Genomic DNA, 18,997 nt, shown 5'->3' with positions numbered 1-18,997 from the left:
TTGTTGGGGGCTGTATTTGATTCCAGGTGAAAACTATGGGATTACTACATTTTAAAAGAACAAGGTCTAATCCTTACATCTTTGATAAAACAGCGGTGGATTAGTGATCAATCCAAAGAAACCAGTTTCTAGTGTGTTATTAAATCAAATTACTGAGGTATGTGGACAGACATTCTTACAAGGCTTGAATAGTAAATAATGAGTGGTGCCTATTAGACTGCACATCTGAGGTGCATAACCAACGTGCAAACATCCAAATTATTTCCTTTCAAACACATTCATAGAATCATTGTTTAAGGTTAGTGAGTAATTGAGTTTCCCATTAAGGGTTGCTATGGACAGCTGACTTTCCAATGGCAGGTCACAGTGCCACTGCACCAAAGGCCGTAACACCGGCCTCATTAAAACCACAGCATGTATCCCTCCACACAGAGGCTGTCACCAAAGCATGTATCCCTCCACACAGAGGCTGTCACCAAAGCATGTATCCCTCCACACAGAGGCTGTCACCAAAGCATGTATCCCTCCACACAGAGGCTGTCACCAAAGCATGTATCCCTCCACACAGAGGCTGTCACCAAAGCATGCTCAGCATGTGATATCTAAGGGAATTGAGAAATACAATGTACAGTATCTGATATCACTAGCAATGTCAACATCCGCACAGCAGATGGATGACACCACACTTCAATATTTAGGTGAGATGCATATAACTGGCATACTGTAACAGGTGCATTGTGAAAACCTAACAGTGCATTGAGGTGTAGCCTAACTGTCTGCACAATGGACAAGCAGTCACAGTATCTGCAATAAGCTATGGTTATTTTTCTCCATGGTTTTGGTCGGAAACAGTAATATCCATTTCCAACGAGCTGCCAATCAACTTCAGGAATGTTTCAGCCGCACAATATTAAATAATTTGCTGACTTTGTCCATTACACAGCTACAGTACATGCAGACAAGTATTGCATGAATTTCAGCAACCAACATAGAAAAATATTTTACTTTAATGTTTGATTGTTTGCCAAAATCTAAACAATGAATGACAAGGGGACCAAGTGCACCCTGAGAAGATCTACATATTTAGCATGCTACGCAGGTTTGACCACACCTGGTGTTTCTATTCATACTAATGACAGGGACAGATGAAGGTGACACATGCAGGATGTGAACTTGTGAAAATACATCCTCCCAACTTGGCTGTTGACTGTTCCATTGTATAATTTCTACTTTAACTTCATATTTCCATATTTCACTATTAGTCGGGAGAGGAAACATATAAGCCACACCTTAGTATAAACCATCCTAATGATCAGTACTTTTCTTTTATGGGGAAAACTACTTCAATGCTGGCACAAAGTTTATTTCCTATGGACAAGGATATGAATGAGGACATGTTGCTAGTTTGTTTTGCTTACTCAATGTTTGTTTTGTTTTGTTTGAATAAGATTGAATAAGATATACCTATAGTGCCCTCACAAAGTATTCATACCCCTTGATTCCATATTTTTTTGTGTTACAGCCTGAATTCAAAATTAATTAAATTGATTTTCTCACACATCTAAACACAATACCCCACAAAGTGAAAACATGTTTCTAGAAATGTTTACAAATGTACTGAAAATGAAATGCAGAAATATATAATTTACATAAGTATTCATACTCCTGAGTCAATACATTGTACTAACTCTGTAATTGTTTTAAAGTCACCATTGGCCTCATGGTGAAATCCCTGAGCAGTTTCGTTCATCTCCGGCAACTGAGTTAGGAAGGACGCCTGTATCTTTGTAGCGACTGGGTGTATTGATACACCATCCAAAGTGTAATTAATAACTCCACCATACTCAAAGGGATATTAAATGTCTGCTTAATTATTTTTTACCCATTTACCAATAGGTGTCCTTCTTTGTGAGGCATTGGAAAACCTCCCTCGTGTTTGTGGTTGAATCAGTGTTTGAAATGTACTGCTCGACTGAGGGACCTTACAGATAAGTGTATGTGTGGGCTACAGAGATGAGGCAGTCATTCAAAAATCATGTTAAACACTTTTATTGCACACAGTGTGAGTCCATGCAACTTATGTGACATGTTAGGCACATTTTTACTCCTGAACTTATTTAGGCTTGCCATAACAAAGGGGTTGAATAGTTATTGATTCAAGACATTTAAGCTTTTCATATTTGATTAAAAAAAAATGAAAAACATAATTCCACCAGTGACTAAAAATCTCTATTTAATCCATTTAAGGTTCAGGCAGTAACACAACAAAACGTGGAAAAATTCAAGGGGTGTGAATACTTTCTGAAGGTACTGTAAATAAGTGTTTAACTGGTGCACAACACCAATCTTACACAAAGAGAAGCTTTGGGGAGACATGAGTCTCTCTGTGCTTTATAGATAGATGTACAACAGACAAAGGCTGTATATTTGAGGGGTTGTACTTTTCAGACCGGGGGAGGTCATGAACCCCGCCAACAGAGACAGGTCAATTTGACCCATCAAAAATATACCATGATGAATTTGATTGATAGGAAATTATTTTCCCATCGTAAAGCACCAGGCAATTACTGGCATTCTTTTTCATTACACAACACAGTGCTACTCAATTCCTAATTTTATTATTGGATCCCCCCGCCACCAATTATGCTTTTGGTTTAGCCCGTTCCTTAGACACTGTGGTTTGTGAGAGGGGAAAACCATACCATACCATGGTAAATTCATAAGCACGAATAAGAATGAAAGAAAACCATTTTCGATTGCGAAATGATGAAAATGCACATCTCGTGTGTGAGTGCTATTTCTCAAAACTAGTGACAATTGGTAACGGTTATATATCTATATATAAAACATTGGTAGTATTAGAAACCTTAACATATCTCGTTTCTAGTAGGCTACAGCATTAGAGAAGGGCTGTTTCTATGATCCTCAGGCAGTAGGCTCAAGCAAGCCTGTTTCTCTCCCCAGTCAGAGGCAGCCTGCCTGTCTCCCAAACTCTAAATCATGTTTATGAACCAATTGTATTTTTTCTTTCAATTTGACAATGTACAATAGAAACAGGGCCACCCTAGTCGTCATTGATAGGGCTCCCGAATGGCGCAGAGGTCTAAGGCACTGCATCTCAGTGCAAGAGGAATCACTAGAGTTCCTGGTTCGAATCCAGGCTGTATCACATCCGGCCGTGATTGGGAGTCCCATAGGGCTGCGCACAATTGGCCCAGTGTCGTCTGGGTTTGGCCTGGGTATGCCGTCATTGTAAATAAGAATTTGTTCTTAACTGGATGTTCCCCCATGATGAAAGGGCACTGATCTAGCTAATGATAAGCAGAAATATGCACAAATAAATATTGGCAAGCTCATGACTCAGCCTATTTATTTATAGCCACTATGCTGTATCACTTGAGCTTCAGGTGATAATGCTTATTGCTACATAACAAACCAGTCTGATAATATACACCAATATGTTGTTAGGCTCATTTCTGGAGGGGAAAAATATATTTTAGAAGGGGTCAGCATTCTTTTTTTTTTCATTCATTTTGTAGTACAAAAGTAATCCGAAATAACAATAAAAAAATGACATGCTAAGCGTGGTGAAGGGTACACATATAAGCATAATGGGTTATGACATTTAAATTGAATTAAAGCAGGGGTTTTGGTGACTTTCTGAACTTCTTATTACCAAAACATTCATTACACTCTTAGAAAAAAGGTGCTATCTAGAACCTTTATAGATCATTCGGCTGTCCCCATAAGAGAACCCTTTGAAGAACCCTTTTGGGTTGCTGGTAAAAACCTTTTGGATTCCATGTAGAACCCTTTATACATGGAACCCAAAAGGGTTATACCTGGAACCAAGAAGGGTTCTCCTATGGGGACAGCAGAAGAACCCTTTTGGAACCCTTTTTGCTAATAGTGTATGATTCAGTATTGAACTTCCTCCTTAGTCCCATTATAACTTTGTACTGAGTCCTCAAAGAAGGTGATTTCCAGCTATGTGTCACATCAAACATAACTCAGATTTTTATGTGACGAATGTCATTGTCACATGCAGCCATGGAGCTGTGCTGGAGTTTTAAATGAGACCAATGGCCTTGCAATACATAGCCAGCAACTTAAGGGAAATCCCTGTTTGAAATTATCACAAGGCATATCCTAGTATTCAAAGTCTGGGGTAAAATCAATGTTGGGCTCAAATCACTGGAAACACTTAACAATAACTTAATTTAATAAACTATTGATAAGAAGTGTACATACTAAATTAGTATTCCTGTATCAATAAACATTACAAACATTTATAATGATTTATACGTTTTGAGAAGTATTTACTGTATAAGCATTTATAATTATTATCACCAACAAATGCATGTAACATTGCACTTCCGCAGGTGAACTGTTAGTTCAGTACTGAAACCTGTCTAACCAGTGTAAGAGCTGGCATAAAACATAATTGGATGAAGATTGGGATATCAGTAGGCTACCTACTCAATCTATCAAAGTAAAGAAACAACATTGATATGATATCGGTTTAGCTTGGTTGCGATTCATAACATTATGATAAACATAATAAGTGTGGACCAAAGACATTTTTAGAAAGAAAAAAATGTTTTTTTGTAACATTTGAAGTAGATGCATGTACAGTTGAAGTTGGACGTTTACATATACCTTAGCCAAATACATTTAAACTTTAAAAATTCCCTGTCTTAGGCCAGTTAGGATCACCACTTTATTTGAAGAATTTGAAATGTCAGAATAATAGTAGAGAGAATGATTGATTTCAGTTTTTATTTCTTTCATCACATTCCCAGTGGGTCAGAAGTTTACATACACTCAATTAGTATTTGGTAGCTTTGCCTTTAAACTGTTTAACTTGGGTCAAACGTTTTGGGTAGCCTTCCACAAGCGTCCCACAATAAGTTGGGTGAATTTTGGCCCATTCCTCCTGACAGAGCTGGTGTAACTGAGTCAGGTTTGTAGGCCTTCTTGCTCGAACACGCTTTTTCAGTTCTGCCCACAAATTTTCTATGGGATTGAGGTCAGGGCTTTGTGATGGCCACTCCAATACCTTGACTTTGTTGTCCTTAAGCCATTTGCCACAACTTTGGAAGCATGCTTGGGGTCATTGTCCATTTGGAAGACCCAATTGAGATGTTGCATCAATATATCCACATAATTTTCCTCCCACATGATGCCATCTATTTTGTGAAGTTCACCAGTCTCTCCTGCAGCAAAGCACCCCCACAACATGATGCTGCCACCCCCGTGCTTCATGGTTGGGATGGTGTTCTTCGGCTTGCAAGCCTCCCCATTTTTCCTCCAAACATAACGATGGTCATTATTGCCAAACAGTTCTATTTTTGTTTCATCAGACCAGAGGACATTTCTCCAAAAAGTACAATCTTTGTCCCCATGTGCAATTGCAAACCGTAGTCTGGATTTTTTATGCCGGTTTTGGAGCAGGGGCTTCTTCCTTTCTGAGCATCCTTTCAGGTTATGTCGATATAAGTCTCATTTGGCTGAGGTTTTGGCTGATTTCTTTTGATTTTCCCATGATGTCAAGCAAAGAGGCACTGAATTTGAAGGTACATCCACAGGTACACCTCCAATTGACTCAAAGGATGTCAATTAGCCTATCAGAAGCTTCTAAAGCCATGACATAATTTTCTGGAATTTTCCAAGATGTTTAAAGGCACAGTCAGCTTAGTGTATGTAAACTTCTGACCCACTGGAATTGTGATACAGTGAATTATAAGTGAAATAATCTGTCTGTAAACAATTGGAAAAATTACTTTTGTCATGGACAAAGTAGATGTCCTAACCGACTCGCCAAAACTATAGTTTGTTAACAAGAAAATTGTGGAGTGATTGAAAAACGAGTTTTAATGACTCCAACGTAAGTGTATGTAAACTTCCGACTTCAACTGTATGTAGCCGTACGGAGCACCAATGATAAAACACCTCATTGTCTGACCTAGTGACTGGAGACAAAAGTCAGACACAGATTCCAAATGATGCTACATCATATGATTCCATTATGCTCTAGTCAAGGGCCGTTAAGCAGGCCACAGTTGACTGTCTGTTGCTGTGATACGCAACAGCTGAGAGAGAGACCACGTAAATATCCATTGTTAGTGACTGACCACGTAAATATCCATTGTTAGTGTCTGACCACTGGTTAACAAGGAATCACAGTATCAAACACAAATAACCCATTCACACGGATTACCTTTTCTCATTCACTGCTCATTCAAATGCTGCAGATAACATTGGAGAGATCGAAAATATAAAAGGGGGAAATCAATCACTGTAGGAGACGGAGTCTATTTGAGTTTCACACTATAGGCCTGGCAAGGGACTACAGATGTTTAATTTGACCAGTTTCTCACAGAAGGGAAATAGGAAATGTTAATTATTGTGTGGATTATAATTAATGGACATTTGTGTAGGGGTTGATACATTTTTAGTTAGGGTAAATCAAATCTGAAATATTAAAGTGGAAATCACAAATTTTAGAAGCCTTTTTAAAACTTGCATGCAACAACAGGGTGATCAAATTAAGATCCAACATCTGTATGTGTAGGGGGGTGATGTCATCCAGCTAGCAGAGAATGCTTTGCTGTAGACAGGATATTGAAAATGTAATGTCTTCTGCAGGTTTCCAGTAATAATTGACTTGGCCTCAAGCCCTGTCAGCCTGAATGTAATGCTTGATGGACTAATGCAAGATAATAGGCCTGCTGCATCTTTGGCTGATGGACCGTGGTCCTCTCTTTGTGTCAGCCTACATTAATAACAGCTTGGTCAATTGGTCAGACAACAGTTACAACAAAAGAGGGCTCATCAACCCAAAGATATTCAATTCGTCATAGAAATGTTCATTTAAATAACATCTCCTGCATAGCCTAATATTTCATTGAAATAAATAATCATCTCCATAATCATCTCCTACCAAAATATAGCCTATAGTCATTTTGAGATTGCATTTCTCATGTGACAAAAGTGACAGTAAAACGTTGAGACAGCATTCTTTCTTTACATTGAGGAACACCCCTCCTCCAATCGATGCATCAATGCAAATTCTACATCATTCTAGTATAATGTCGCACAAATCCAAGTCAATTTGGCTTTTTACAAGTGCTAAACACAAACTTTCGAATTCTAATATAAACTGACAAGACTGTAGACTACAATCAAATAGCCTAGACTGTCATGTTTCCATTCATTCCGACCCGCTGTCCTCCAGTAATCAAAGCTCAGTGGCTTGCTGACACACTTGTTTAGGGCTTTAGCCTACCACGGTGCAATTGTCCCATACAGGGCTATTCCCTCATTGTTTCATGTCGAATCATTGTAGACCTACCAATCGGTATAGGCGGCCAAAGTAATTAGCATACCTTTGTATTTTTCGAGGACATCCTCATACGCTTGAAGGTATTCCTTTTCGTCGGCGAGCATATAACCTGCCGGCGTCGCGTTGTAGTGAGCCATTACCCGAACTCCACCATAGGGCTCTCTATAGGCTGGACATTCACCAGCCGCTGTGGCGAGTGTGTAACCTAGTTCTAGTTGCGGGACAGGGATCCGGACAGAGGAGTGACCAGCGCCGTTGTTACATGGAGGGAAACGCCCCTATACCCCTTCCCGGTAGGTCAAACCACCACTAGGCGAGACTTCTTCTCCGGTTTCATGAGAAGATCTCGGGTGTGTTCTGTGACAGTCTGGGAGGAATTGAGGGGAGAGAGGGCTGCTGGACATAATAAATGCCATCCCATATCAAGCGGGCGCGCCTGAGCAATACTAATGCACGCGTCTCCCCTCCCTGCTCTCTCTCTCTCTGCGGAGTCCACCATGACTCCAATTCCAGTAATACCAGCACACTAACGCGACGATAACAGAATCACTCAGCATCAACTGCTGTGCAAAATAATCCTTAATAAGCACTGATGCCAGTGATTTAAAGACAGTCCACAACGTTTCCGTTCCATGAAAATTTGCCTATAGCTAGATAATTTAAGCATAGGAATAGGATACTCGCTATCCAATTGTTTCACTTGGTTGGCCTTGCCTTATTAGGTAGGTCTATTTCCAATCCAACATACCTCACTCAATAGAGGCATGAAAAGGATGACAACTGGCATAATTCATAAATCACGGCCTACATTGTGCATTCGTTATAACATAGAGATGCTTCAAAATAATGTCACACTGATAAAAAAATAAAACTATTATTTGCGTTATACATATGACACACTGAGCTGGAAGATTGTATATTTGTCTGTCTGTTGCATTGAGTCTGCTGAAGTCCCGGTGCTACAGCAGGCAGAGGAGATGACCTCACAGGTCCTAATACTAAAAGGGTTTAATTCCAGAAGAAATGCAGTCTAGAATAAACAGATGGTGCTGATGCATTTCAACACAGTCTAGGTTCCATTCAACCAGATTATTTCCATAAAATATAGAGAATCAATAGGAAAATAGCTTACTTTCTAAGGAGAAGTGATCAAGACTGGTATGGACAATTTAGGGCTGGGCGATGTGGCCTAAAGATCATACCTCAATTTGTTCTAATTTCTGGGTGATTCACGATATATCTACATTTTCTAAATGTTTTCTCAAAATAAGCTTTGTTGTACAATTAAAGGTCAAGTACACTGCATTTCAAACAGTCAGCAATAATCTAATGAATTCAGGGCTTGTGAAATTATACCTAAGATATAAATTATACCTAAGATATAAGCCTTCCACAACCATAGGACTCACTAATAACTGTATTATATTATCAAAGTAGTTTAACCTGCTTTTTTGAAATAATCACTGATATGGCTTTCAATTCTGTCTATGAAAATGCTCATTTTGTTGCACATTTAACCAGAACCATGCATAATGCACATTCACTAATTATGACTAACTTATTGTAGCAGGCATTATAGAAAATTATTAACACAGGTCTCATGAACAATTTCTCAAGCACAAGCCCATGTAGAGTAGATTAGCCATCTTATATTTAAAGTTTAGCCAACTTGGATCAATTTTCTAGCTAACAAGGAAGAACAGTTGAATTGTTTCTAACACACTCTTTTATCTGTCTCCAAATGCTTGAACAGCATGCTAGCCTGTCCACTTTGTTCAGATGTTGAAATCAAGTAATCTACTCAGGGCCGGCCCACTCATTAGGCAGGATTATGCGGCCGCCTATGGTGGCAGATTGACAAGGGCGGCATTTTCTGAACTAAACTGACCTAGACGCACCTCCAATAACCCATAAAACAATACATCATTTTGCCCAAAAACAATAACAATTTCTCTCAACCAATGGCATATTGGCTTTTTAGGTGAGAACTGATGCCACCCTTTGATAAGCAGATCCCACTTTGTCAAAGGCAGGGACCCAAAATATGTATCTTGTCCATTCCCAGCGTGCCTCTCCAGGGTTCTGTTGGAGAGACGCATCGCTGCGGTGCTCCACCAACATTCCGTCAAAACAATTATCTAACATAAATCATGTAGCAGATATAGCATATGGTAGAAAGAGTATGTTGCCTTTCCTACAGGCTGAAGATAAAATGTATGACAATGTAATGAGATGGACACTTTTTACATCATGCACGTTTCTCCGATCAAATAGCCTAACCTAAATGTCTTCCAATCAAATAAAAAATGACATGTTAACAAACAACATATCCTAAAAACAGGACAGTTCAAACTAAAATGGACAATATGGAATGGACAATCAGGCTGTCCAGGAGTTTCATTCCGTGGGAAAAAGTTTCATGAGCAGTGGTTTCAAGTTTGTATCCATCCATTTTTTTATGAGCTGATTATAGTGAAAAAGAAAATACTTCTGCATTTCCTGCTGTGTAAACACATTGCAAATAGGCTTAGGATAACTCCTCCTGATAAAGTTGGGTAGCTGATATTCAGAGCTTAATTAAATAGCCAAATTGATTAGTCATATGAATCAGGACTAATAAAGCCAATGCAATGGACTGTTTTACAAACGGCGGGCCTACCACATCGATGGGCATTCATAAAATTCCATTGTGGGTAGACATGGTTGGCTACACCCTAGTAAGCATGGACTGATACCGGCACCTTTTGGTCGTCTTTTTTTGGTGTTATACAAACGGTAAGCCTAGCACATAGATGGGCTTTCCTAAGATGTAATTTCATGTGACACTGTAAGCCAGGGATGGACAACTCCAGTCCTCTGTGGCCTGTTGGTGTCCTACTTTTGACCCAGTCCCAGCTAACACATCTGACACCAACAATCAACTAATCATGATCTTCAGTTTAGAATGAAATTAGTTTCATCAGCTGTGTTGACTAGGGATGGGGAAAAAGTGTCACACCACTCCGGCCCCAAGGGCTGGAGTTGCCGAACCCTACTGTAGACTATACCTCAGTAAGAAAGGGCCGACGCTGAAGCCTTTTGGACATCTTTTTTTGGTGCTGTCCGGACTAGACGTCTATGTTTGGTTCAGATTTTGTCCGGTCTGGACCAGCCTTGATTTGGCCAAAACATAGACATTTATAAATGACATATTTTCAACTTTCATTCAGAACCAAAAATGTACCTGATTTCAACGCCCGTAAAATACGTATTTTCACCTTTCATTCAGAACCTAAATTGAACCTAACGTCAGAAAGAATATGGATTTTAGATGTCTTTTCAACGTCATTTTGCTTACTAGGACTATTCTTGTAGGGGAACAATTTTTTGGTCTTGCCAGGACCGGCCCTGAACCTACCTTATTTCTCAGAATGAGAATGAGTTGCCAATTCCTTATATAAGTGTGCTTTATCCTTATTGCACATTTATAAAACTCAGACTAGACAGCTAGTATAACAGTCTTTGGCTAAAATGCTGCTTGCGGTACGTGGTACTGCAAAGCTGTGCGTGACAACCTGAGCATTAATTTTCCAGAATCAATGTTAATTTATACTCTCATTTTAGTAGTATCTGCCCTGCACACAATTTGAGGAGTTAAGACATAAAAATGATATGGTTAGAAAGGTTAACTTGTCCTCTATTACAGTAAAGAAATGTCTCAATGTGTTTTGGTGTCCATATGACCCATTCTATTGGACCAAACCTCAAATGCAAATAGTGTCAGAGAGGAAGAAGTGATCTCTCATCTTTGTTGTTGTGAGTGGCAGGGGCTTGGTGTGTTTGTGTTTGTGTTTGTGTGTGTGTAAATGGGAAGGCGCACAGTCACAGCAGAAGGAGCAACCCTTATAATAAAAGATTGCCATTTTGAAACTGCAGTAAAGGTGCAGTAACTGCAGTTACACTGCAAAAACACTGCAATAAAAAAAAATGGTGTTACTTTGGACGCAGTATTTGCAGCATACTGCAGTTATACTGTACTCTAACTGCAATCAAAAAAATAAACATGAGAACAAGCGAACATAAACGCACGTAACAAATGAAAATAAAACTAGATTCTTGTGATACAGGCATTTGGAATATCACGCAAAAACATACATTTGAATTAATCAAATAAATTCAATACATCGCCCAGCCCTGGGACGACTGTCACAGAGATATGAATAAAATTAACAAAATGGGTGAAATCAGAGGGCAAATATTCTACAATATCCGGCATCACTTGGAAAGGGACAGATGCATCCACCTGAACAATGATCACATCCTGCCATCAGGCAGATTCAGGACTTGCGAATTGAAGAGATAATTTTTTCAAACTAGCTAGTAATCTATGGATCCTGAGATTCAGCTAACAGAAAATATGGATTTTAGGCCTACTCACATCGTGAGCAAAACAATAGGACCCCTGTTAGAAACATCAAAATAGCATTTTCAAACCAAGCAACACGCTAAAGGTTGTACATGTGATAGGTAATAGCATGTAGCCTATTACGTGTAATAACACAATGTTTGTTCTACGATTATATCACATTGGATTACAATATGATAGTTTACTGTTTCCATTTTTTTAATCAAAGCCAAAATATTCTGTTGATATATGTCAACAGCAAGATTCTGAGAGGTGAGCGAGACAGCACACCCTGCAGATGTGCCAAGTGAGTCCATACCATTCCCAACCAAATATTCACCTTTTATGGTCCTGAGCATATGACTAAGGATTAATTCCTGAATTGAAAAGTGCATGGGCCAATTATAGCCCTGTCTATGCTACTGAACTGAAACTATGGTCCAAGAACATTCTTTTTGCAAAAAATAAAGAAAATAAAATGCATTTAGCAAGGTCGCCCCTAGAATGTATCATTACTACTCTCATTTGTTTCACAGACTACATTTACAGTAAATCACACAGTTCAACTACTACAATAGCTTGCTCTCCTGTGAAATTCTTAGTTTATGGCACAGAAGTTTGTCAAATAATTCCAATCGCATTTAAATTATTAAAAACATTCTGTAATCAAATAAACAGCATCAGACCAACATAAAAGTTGCAATCACAAAGGCCCTGCAGCTGCTGTCAGCCCATGTAATACATGATTAATAAACCCATGTATTAGAGGATTACAATGAATGATCAAATTCCGATTCTAGTAGCCTAATGCACAGCATATGCACAGGCCATGATGACCGCTCGTTGCACTTTCACCTAAAGAACTCAATCTCAACAGCCAATCTTGGATTGCCCCCAGGTGGTGAGGGTAGGCAACAATACCTCCGCCATGCTGATCCTCAACACGGGGGCCCCCCAGGGGTGTGTGTTCAGCCCTGTTCTGTACTCCATGTTAACCCATGAACTCCAACTCTATAAACAAGTTTGCTGACGACAGTGGTAGGCCTGATCACCAACAATGATGAGACAGCCTACAGGGAGGAGGTTAGTGCCCTGGCAGAGTGGAGCTGATCGTGGACTACAGGAGATAGCAGAGAGAGCACGCCCCCATCCACATCTACGGGGTCGCTGTAGAGAGGGTCAAAAGCTTCAAGTACCATGGTGTGCACATCACCAAGGACCTGAAATGGTCCCACCACACCGACACCGTGGTGAAGAAGGCGCAGCAGTGCATCTTCAACCTCAGGAGGCTGAATAAATTTGACATGGCCCCTAAGACCCTCACAAACTTCTACAGATGCACCATCGAGAGCATTCTGTTGGGCTGCATCACCGCCTGGCAACTGCACTGCATGGCTCTCCAGAGGGTGGTGCGGTCAGCCCAACACATCACCAGGGGCACACTGCCTGCCCTTCAGGACATCTACAGCACCCAGTGTCATAGGAAGGCCAAGAAGATCATCAAGGACCTCAGCCACTCGAGCCACGGCCTGTTCACCCTGCTACCATCAGGTAGATGGTACAGTACAGGTGTATCAAAGCCAGGACCGAGAGAATGAAAAACAGCTTCTATCTCCAGACCATCAAATCAAATGTTATTTGTCACATACACATGGTTAGCAGATGTTAATGCGAGTGTTGCGAAATGCTTGTGCTTCTAGTTCCGACCATGCAGTAATATCTAACAAGTAATCTAACCTAACAATTTCACAACAACTACCTTATACACACAAGTGTAAAGGAATGAATAAGAATATGTACATACAAATATATGAATGAATGATGGCCGAACGGCATAGGCAAGCTGCAGTAGATGGTATGGAGTACAGTATATACACACATATGAGATGAGTAATGTAGGGTATGTAAACATTATATAAAGTGGCATTGTTTAAAGTGGCTAGTGATACATTTATTACATCAATTTTTCCATTATTAAAGTGGCTAGAGATGAGTCAGTATGTTGGCAGCAGCCACTCAATGTTAGTGATGGCAGTTTAACAGTCTGATGGCCTTGAGATAAAAGCTGTTTTTCAGTCTCTCGGTCTTAGCTTTGATGCACCTGTACTGACCTGCCTTCTGGATGATAGCGGGGTGAACAGGCAGTGGCTCGGGTGGTTGTTGTCTTTGATGATCTTTTTGGCCTTCCTGTGAGGCCAAAAAAATCATCAAGGACAACAACCACCCGAGCCACTGCCTGTTCACCCCGCTATCATCCAGAAGACGAGGTCAGTACAGGTGCATCAGACTGTTGAACAGCCATCACCCATCACCTGCTGGCCACCACCCAGTACTCTGCCTAGCACCTTAGACACTGTCACTAGCCGGCTACCGCCCAGTGCTCTGCCCTTCACCTTAGAGACTGCTGCCCCATGTATATAGAGTCATTGAACACTGGTCACTTTAGCAATGTTTACATCCTGTTTTACCCACTTTATATGTAGATACTGTATTCTAGTCGTGGCTCAACCTATATAACTGCTGCACACCATTTCTATTCATAGTGTCCATACTGTCTATACACACCATTTATATATACTGCGAAAGAAAATGTTATTGTCTCAAGAGATAAGCCTTGAATTGTACACAGCATCTCCTCTCACTCCATCTTGGTTTGTGCAGGTGACTGTGAACTCCTCCTCAGAACAATAGGCAGTACACCCAGAACATTGCTCTGGGATCCAAAAAAAGTATCTCAGTTTCAAGGTCCCAGCTTTGAGAGAAGAATTCTTGTCAGTCACATGCAGGAGCCAACGTTAATAAAGAATAATGTAAATTATGCTTATATGACTTGTTTGTGTAGCCGCATATAAGGACTGAAAGGGAACGCCCTCTGAGTTTTCATCAAGCTTGCACTGAGTTTGTGAACCTCTCCGGCCGTGATAATAAAGATTGATATGATTTACATTGAATTTGAGTCCTTAGTGGTGAATTTCCACGACAATACACTGAGTGTACAAAACTTTAGGAACACCTTGTTAATATTGCGTTGCACCCCCTTTTTGCCCTCAGATCTGCCTCAATTTGTCAGGGCATGGACTCTACAAAGTGTCAAGCATTCCACAGGGATGCTGGTCCATGTTGACTCCAATACTTCCCATAGTTGTGTCAAGTTGGCTGGATGTCCTAGGAGGGTGGAGCATTCTTGATACACACGGGAAACTGTTGAGCATGAAAAACCCAGCAGCATTGAAGTTATTGATACACTCAAACTGGTGAGCTTGGCACCTACTACCATACCCAGTTCAAAGGCACTTAAAATATTTTGTCTTGCCCATTCACCCTTTGAATGGCACACATACACAATCTATGTCTCAATTGTCTCAAGGCTTAAAAATCATTTCATCTGTCTTATCCCCTTCACTGATTGAAGTGGATTTTACAACTGACAATCACTAAGGGATCATAGCTTTCACCTGGATTCACCTGGATTCACCTGGTCAGTCTATGAAAGAGCAGGTGTTCCTAATGTTTTGTATACTCAGTGTGTTCCGGACTCTGACCTTGCTCATTGTGATATTTCTGATATTTTTTTACTTTTTGGATTATTTGTGTATTCTTATTGTATTGTTAGATATTACTGCACTGTTGGAGCTAGAACCATAAGCATTTCAGTGCATCTGCGATAACATCTGCAAATCTGTGTAGGTGACCAATAAACTTTTATTGGATGGACAATAGAATAGAGGATGTAATGTGAGCATTCCCAGACAGCAAATAACACACCTCAGCTATACAGGTTTTTACAGTAGCCTAATTATCTCATTTCTTTATTAACTTATGAGACAAAAGATTAGTTGGGCCTAATTATTGGCTACAGAAGCCTATAGTACAAACATGTGTCTTTGTCTAAATTGGACATGCATCAGAAGTGACAGCGGCTGACATATGGGAGTGTCCACTGTCCATCAGCAGCGTCAGTCTACTGTAATTATGCAGAATAAATAAAAAGCCTGTAGCCTACTTATACTTGTAAAAAAAATCTACAATGCATCACAGCACAGTGGCTAAATTTGCCATATCTGATAGATTTGCAGAATCAATAGGTCTATTTTATGTTATATTATCAGCAGCAGCACAAACAATGAAATATTGACACTCACCTGCAATCCTGAGCACGGCTCTCTCTGCTGGATCCAAAACGGATCCTCCCTGAATTTTTCGCTTATGTCGCTCGTGCCTGGGTAGGTTCCAGGGTAACGTGTCCCCTGGTGCTGGTGAGACCGATCCAGATTTAAAACTATAATCATCTTCGTCCGAGAAATCGGCCGATGAAGACATGGAACAGTGAAGGGAAGCGTTGCCCGAACCGGAGCTCTGTTAAAACAATAGAAATAAATGATCAATGTGTTGCTCGCTCCCTCGCAACACACATATGACAACACACATACAGCACAGACAGACACAATGAAAAATTTCTCACCATCGCTGCTCCTACGTTTGCCTAAATTGATGCGCGTAACCTAATGTAAATGCACATTGATAGCTCAAGGGAGGCACCGTAGCGTGAGCCACCAGCTCGCCTAGCAATGATCTCTGATTCAACAATAAAAAGAAAAGGCACAAGCAGGCATCAAGAAAGAAAATCGATTGTATCTGGCTCCCCCGCCAGGCCAGAAATAAGACTTACCGCTGTATACATGGTGTCGGTTGAATAATATCGAAATCCTTTATCAATTTGCTGCAAGCTCATACAGCGGCAGGCTATGTCATTTTTTATCAGAACCACACCCTTCTAGCGATGCACTCTGCCCATTAAATTAGTGAAGTCTCTCCTTTGAGATGAAATTATGTCAAGTCCCCAGAGCAGAGAGTGCGAATAGATTGGGCCAGGGCGAGTAGAATGCGATGGTAGAGCTGTAGCATGTCAACGCGTCACCATCCTAGGATACAGAAGAAGACTGATGGAGACCAGAGAGCATCCCAGCGCTATAGTTCTGATTATTCAATCGGGAAACTGTTGCCAATGTCGCTGTCTTACAGCGCCATCCTGGGTGGGTACGTGCATGTCTAGTGGTGACTGCGTAGCCTCCACGTTTACAGTCGAAAACCAATCAGAAATCCAGACTGGTCCATGAACATCCCTTTGTCATTAACCTGGTCCATCAGCCATGCACAGCCGCGTTGTTGTTTTGCTGCCTGATGCGCATGTGCCTGCACAGTGTGCCATTGACTAGAATTGTTGCTAGTTGACAATGAATGTGCAATTTTAGAGCACTATCCTTATCATCAATATAAATGAAAAAAATAGCTGGGTTCTGCAGGCTTATTCATTACAACCTTTCTCTATCGGCCTGTGTCTGTGTCTGCCTGGCTCTGTCTGTCTGCCTGGGCCCTGTGATAGAGTAAGGGGGCAGATGCATAACAAATACTTAGCCACAGCATGTGTTGACACATCCAGACAGGGTGTGGCTGGTCAAAAAGCAATAGGGCATACCAGTCACATGTGGACTTCGATTGAAAAATTATAGAACAGCATTGCGGTTTGCAATCTGAACAAGAGTAGGACATTGACAATTACCTTTGGGTGATTTCACAATCACCAACCTGTTCCAACCATGGATTGTGACCATTTACTGTGTCCTGAGGGTCTATCAACAAAGCATTCTCTTGCTCAATGGTGAGCACAAACGCGCTTGAAATGATGCAAACAATGCATTATATGACTTAAATATAATGATCCATGAACTTTGGCTGTGCATTTATTGCATTTGAGTGATCATCAATCTTTGTTATACCCTCCAAATATCAATAGTAAAATAATCTCAGGACCAAAATCACTTCATGGTTTTAGACTACTGAGTCATAGTCATATCATATTGTAATGAAATCAGGGGGTTGCCCTGACCAGGATTTGAACCCAGGTCCAGCGACTTTCAAGCCAACACCTTAACCATTAATGGGTTCTAGGTGTTAGGTTAAAGTAACTGTCCAGTGAAAATCTCACTTTTAAAATATCATATTCCGTTAACTCATACCCAAACAATGTAGTTGACTCATCCTATATTCATATGTGGCCAAAGCATAATTTGGAGAAAAAAACACTTCAAAAACCTGACATCTCAAACAGATTGTTTATAAAAAATACTTGCTATTTCCTCATGGAGGATGATGTCATCATCCTGAGGAGGATGAGCTGGCCAATCAGCAGTCTACTGACATTAATATTTTTAAGGCTGTGGCTGCAGATCCCGACTTTTCCCAGACTAAAGCTTATGTGCATGTGCAAATCTCGTTCTCTACTTTACACAGAGTCACTGATCTAGCTATAGAGAAAAGGCAACTCTTACAAATGGTAGACTTACCAATTTAATAAAGTTAGATCAAAGCTGAATCTATGACTGCATGATCACATAATGATAGTATTCTACATAACTGAACCGAATATAATAGCATAGTATAACATTACTGTAAGACAAAAACACCACTGCATTTTTCTCTCATGGGGCCAATACACAACAGCGAAATACAAGGCAAAATACTTGACTATGCTACAATTGGTTAACATCATCTGCTCTAAAATTCGCTCAGTGTACATCATTCAAAACAACACTGTAGGCTACTTCGAAACAACACTCTATAACAAGAAGATCAAAATGCATATCCCCATGAAACTGATTGAGATCAAATGGTTGGTATGCAGATGCTGCAGGAAAGTTTTACTGGTAAAACTTGAAGAATTATCATTCAAGATTGACAGCGGGAAATGTGAAGGGAAGACCACAACCATGTGTGTTAAGTAGAGGTAAAGAAACAGATGCGTAGAACGTGATCCGCACATGCGCAGTAGCTTCGGGCCTTTAGTCCGGGAAAAAAGGTCAGGGAAAAAAGGTCCGGGAAAAGTGGGATCAGCAGCCACTCCATATATTTTTAATGACCACTATAAGGCCACACCACTATTGTTGGGATACGCCCACACCATTCCAACACAGAAAAGCTGCTTTTTAACATACTTAATTAGCATTTATTGGAAGGGAAACTATTTCACTCATATTTTAATTAATAATAGGCCATATTTCATAGAAATCTGGAAAGACTGGACAGTTACTTAAAGGTCGCTACAACGCTTCGGCCCATATTATCTTTATTTTGACCATAGTGTTAGGAGAAACACACCACCTCAAACAAAGCATAACTAAACACTTGTTTTAGGAGATTGCCAAGCCCGCCCGCCACATACTTGGTGAGTCACCACTCTTACTCAACTTACTTTTTTCTCGGATACAAGT

General features: G+C 40.3%; 1 protein-coding gene across 25 annotated transcripts in view; it reads right to left on the bottom strand.

Moving 5' to 3' along the window:
* Positions 1–18,997, bottom strand: part of LOC106612695 (dystonin) — a 189,989-nt gene that overhangs the window by 166,788 nt on the left and 4,204 nt on the right. For 21 of the 25 annotated variants that reach the window (XM_014214222.2, XM_014214117.2, XM_014214148.2 and 18 more), the window contains exon 4: positions 15,872–16,085. In XM_014214222.2, coding sequence (XP_014069697.2) covers positions 15,872–16,085 — 214 coding nt within the window. Of the gene's footprint in view, positions 1–7,388; positions 7,616–15,871; positions 16,086–16,191; positions 16,307–16,398; positions 16,767–18,997 lie in introns of those variants that run through there. The other 4 variants (XM_014214241.2, XM_045722889.1, XM_014214232.2 and 1 more) reach the window with 3 other exon arrangements.

This window comes from Salmo salar, chromosome ssa01, assembly GCF_905237065.1.
Source record: "Salmo salar chromosome ssa01, Ssal_v3.1, whole genome shotgun sequence".
NCBI classification, from domain to species: Eukaryota; Metazoa; Chordata; class Actinopteri; order Salmoniformes; family Salmonidae; genus Salmo; species Salmo salar.
This window is presented reverse-complemented; position numbering and strand designations above follow the sequence as displayed.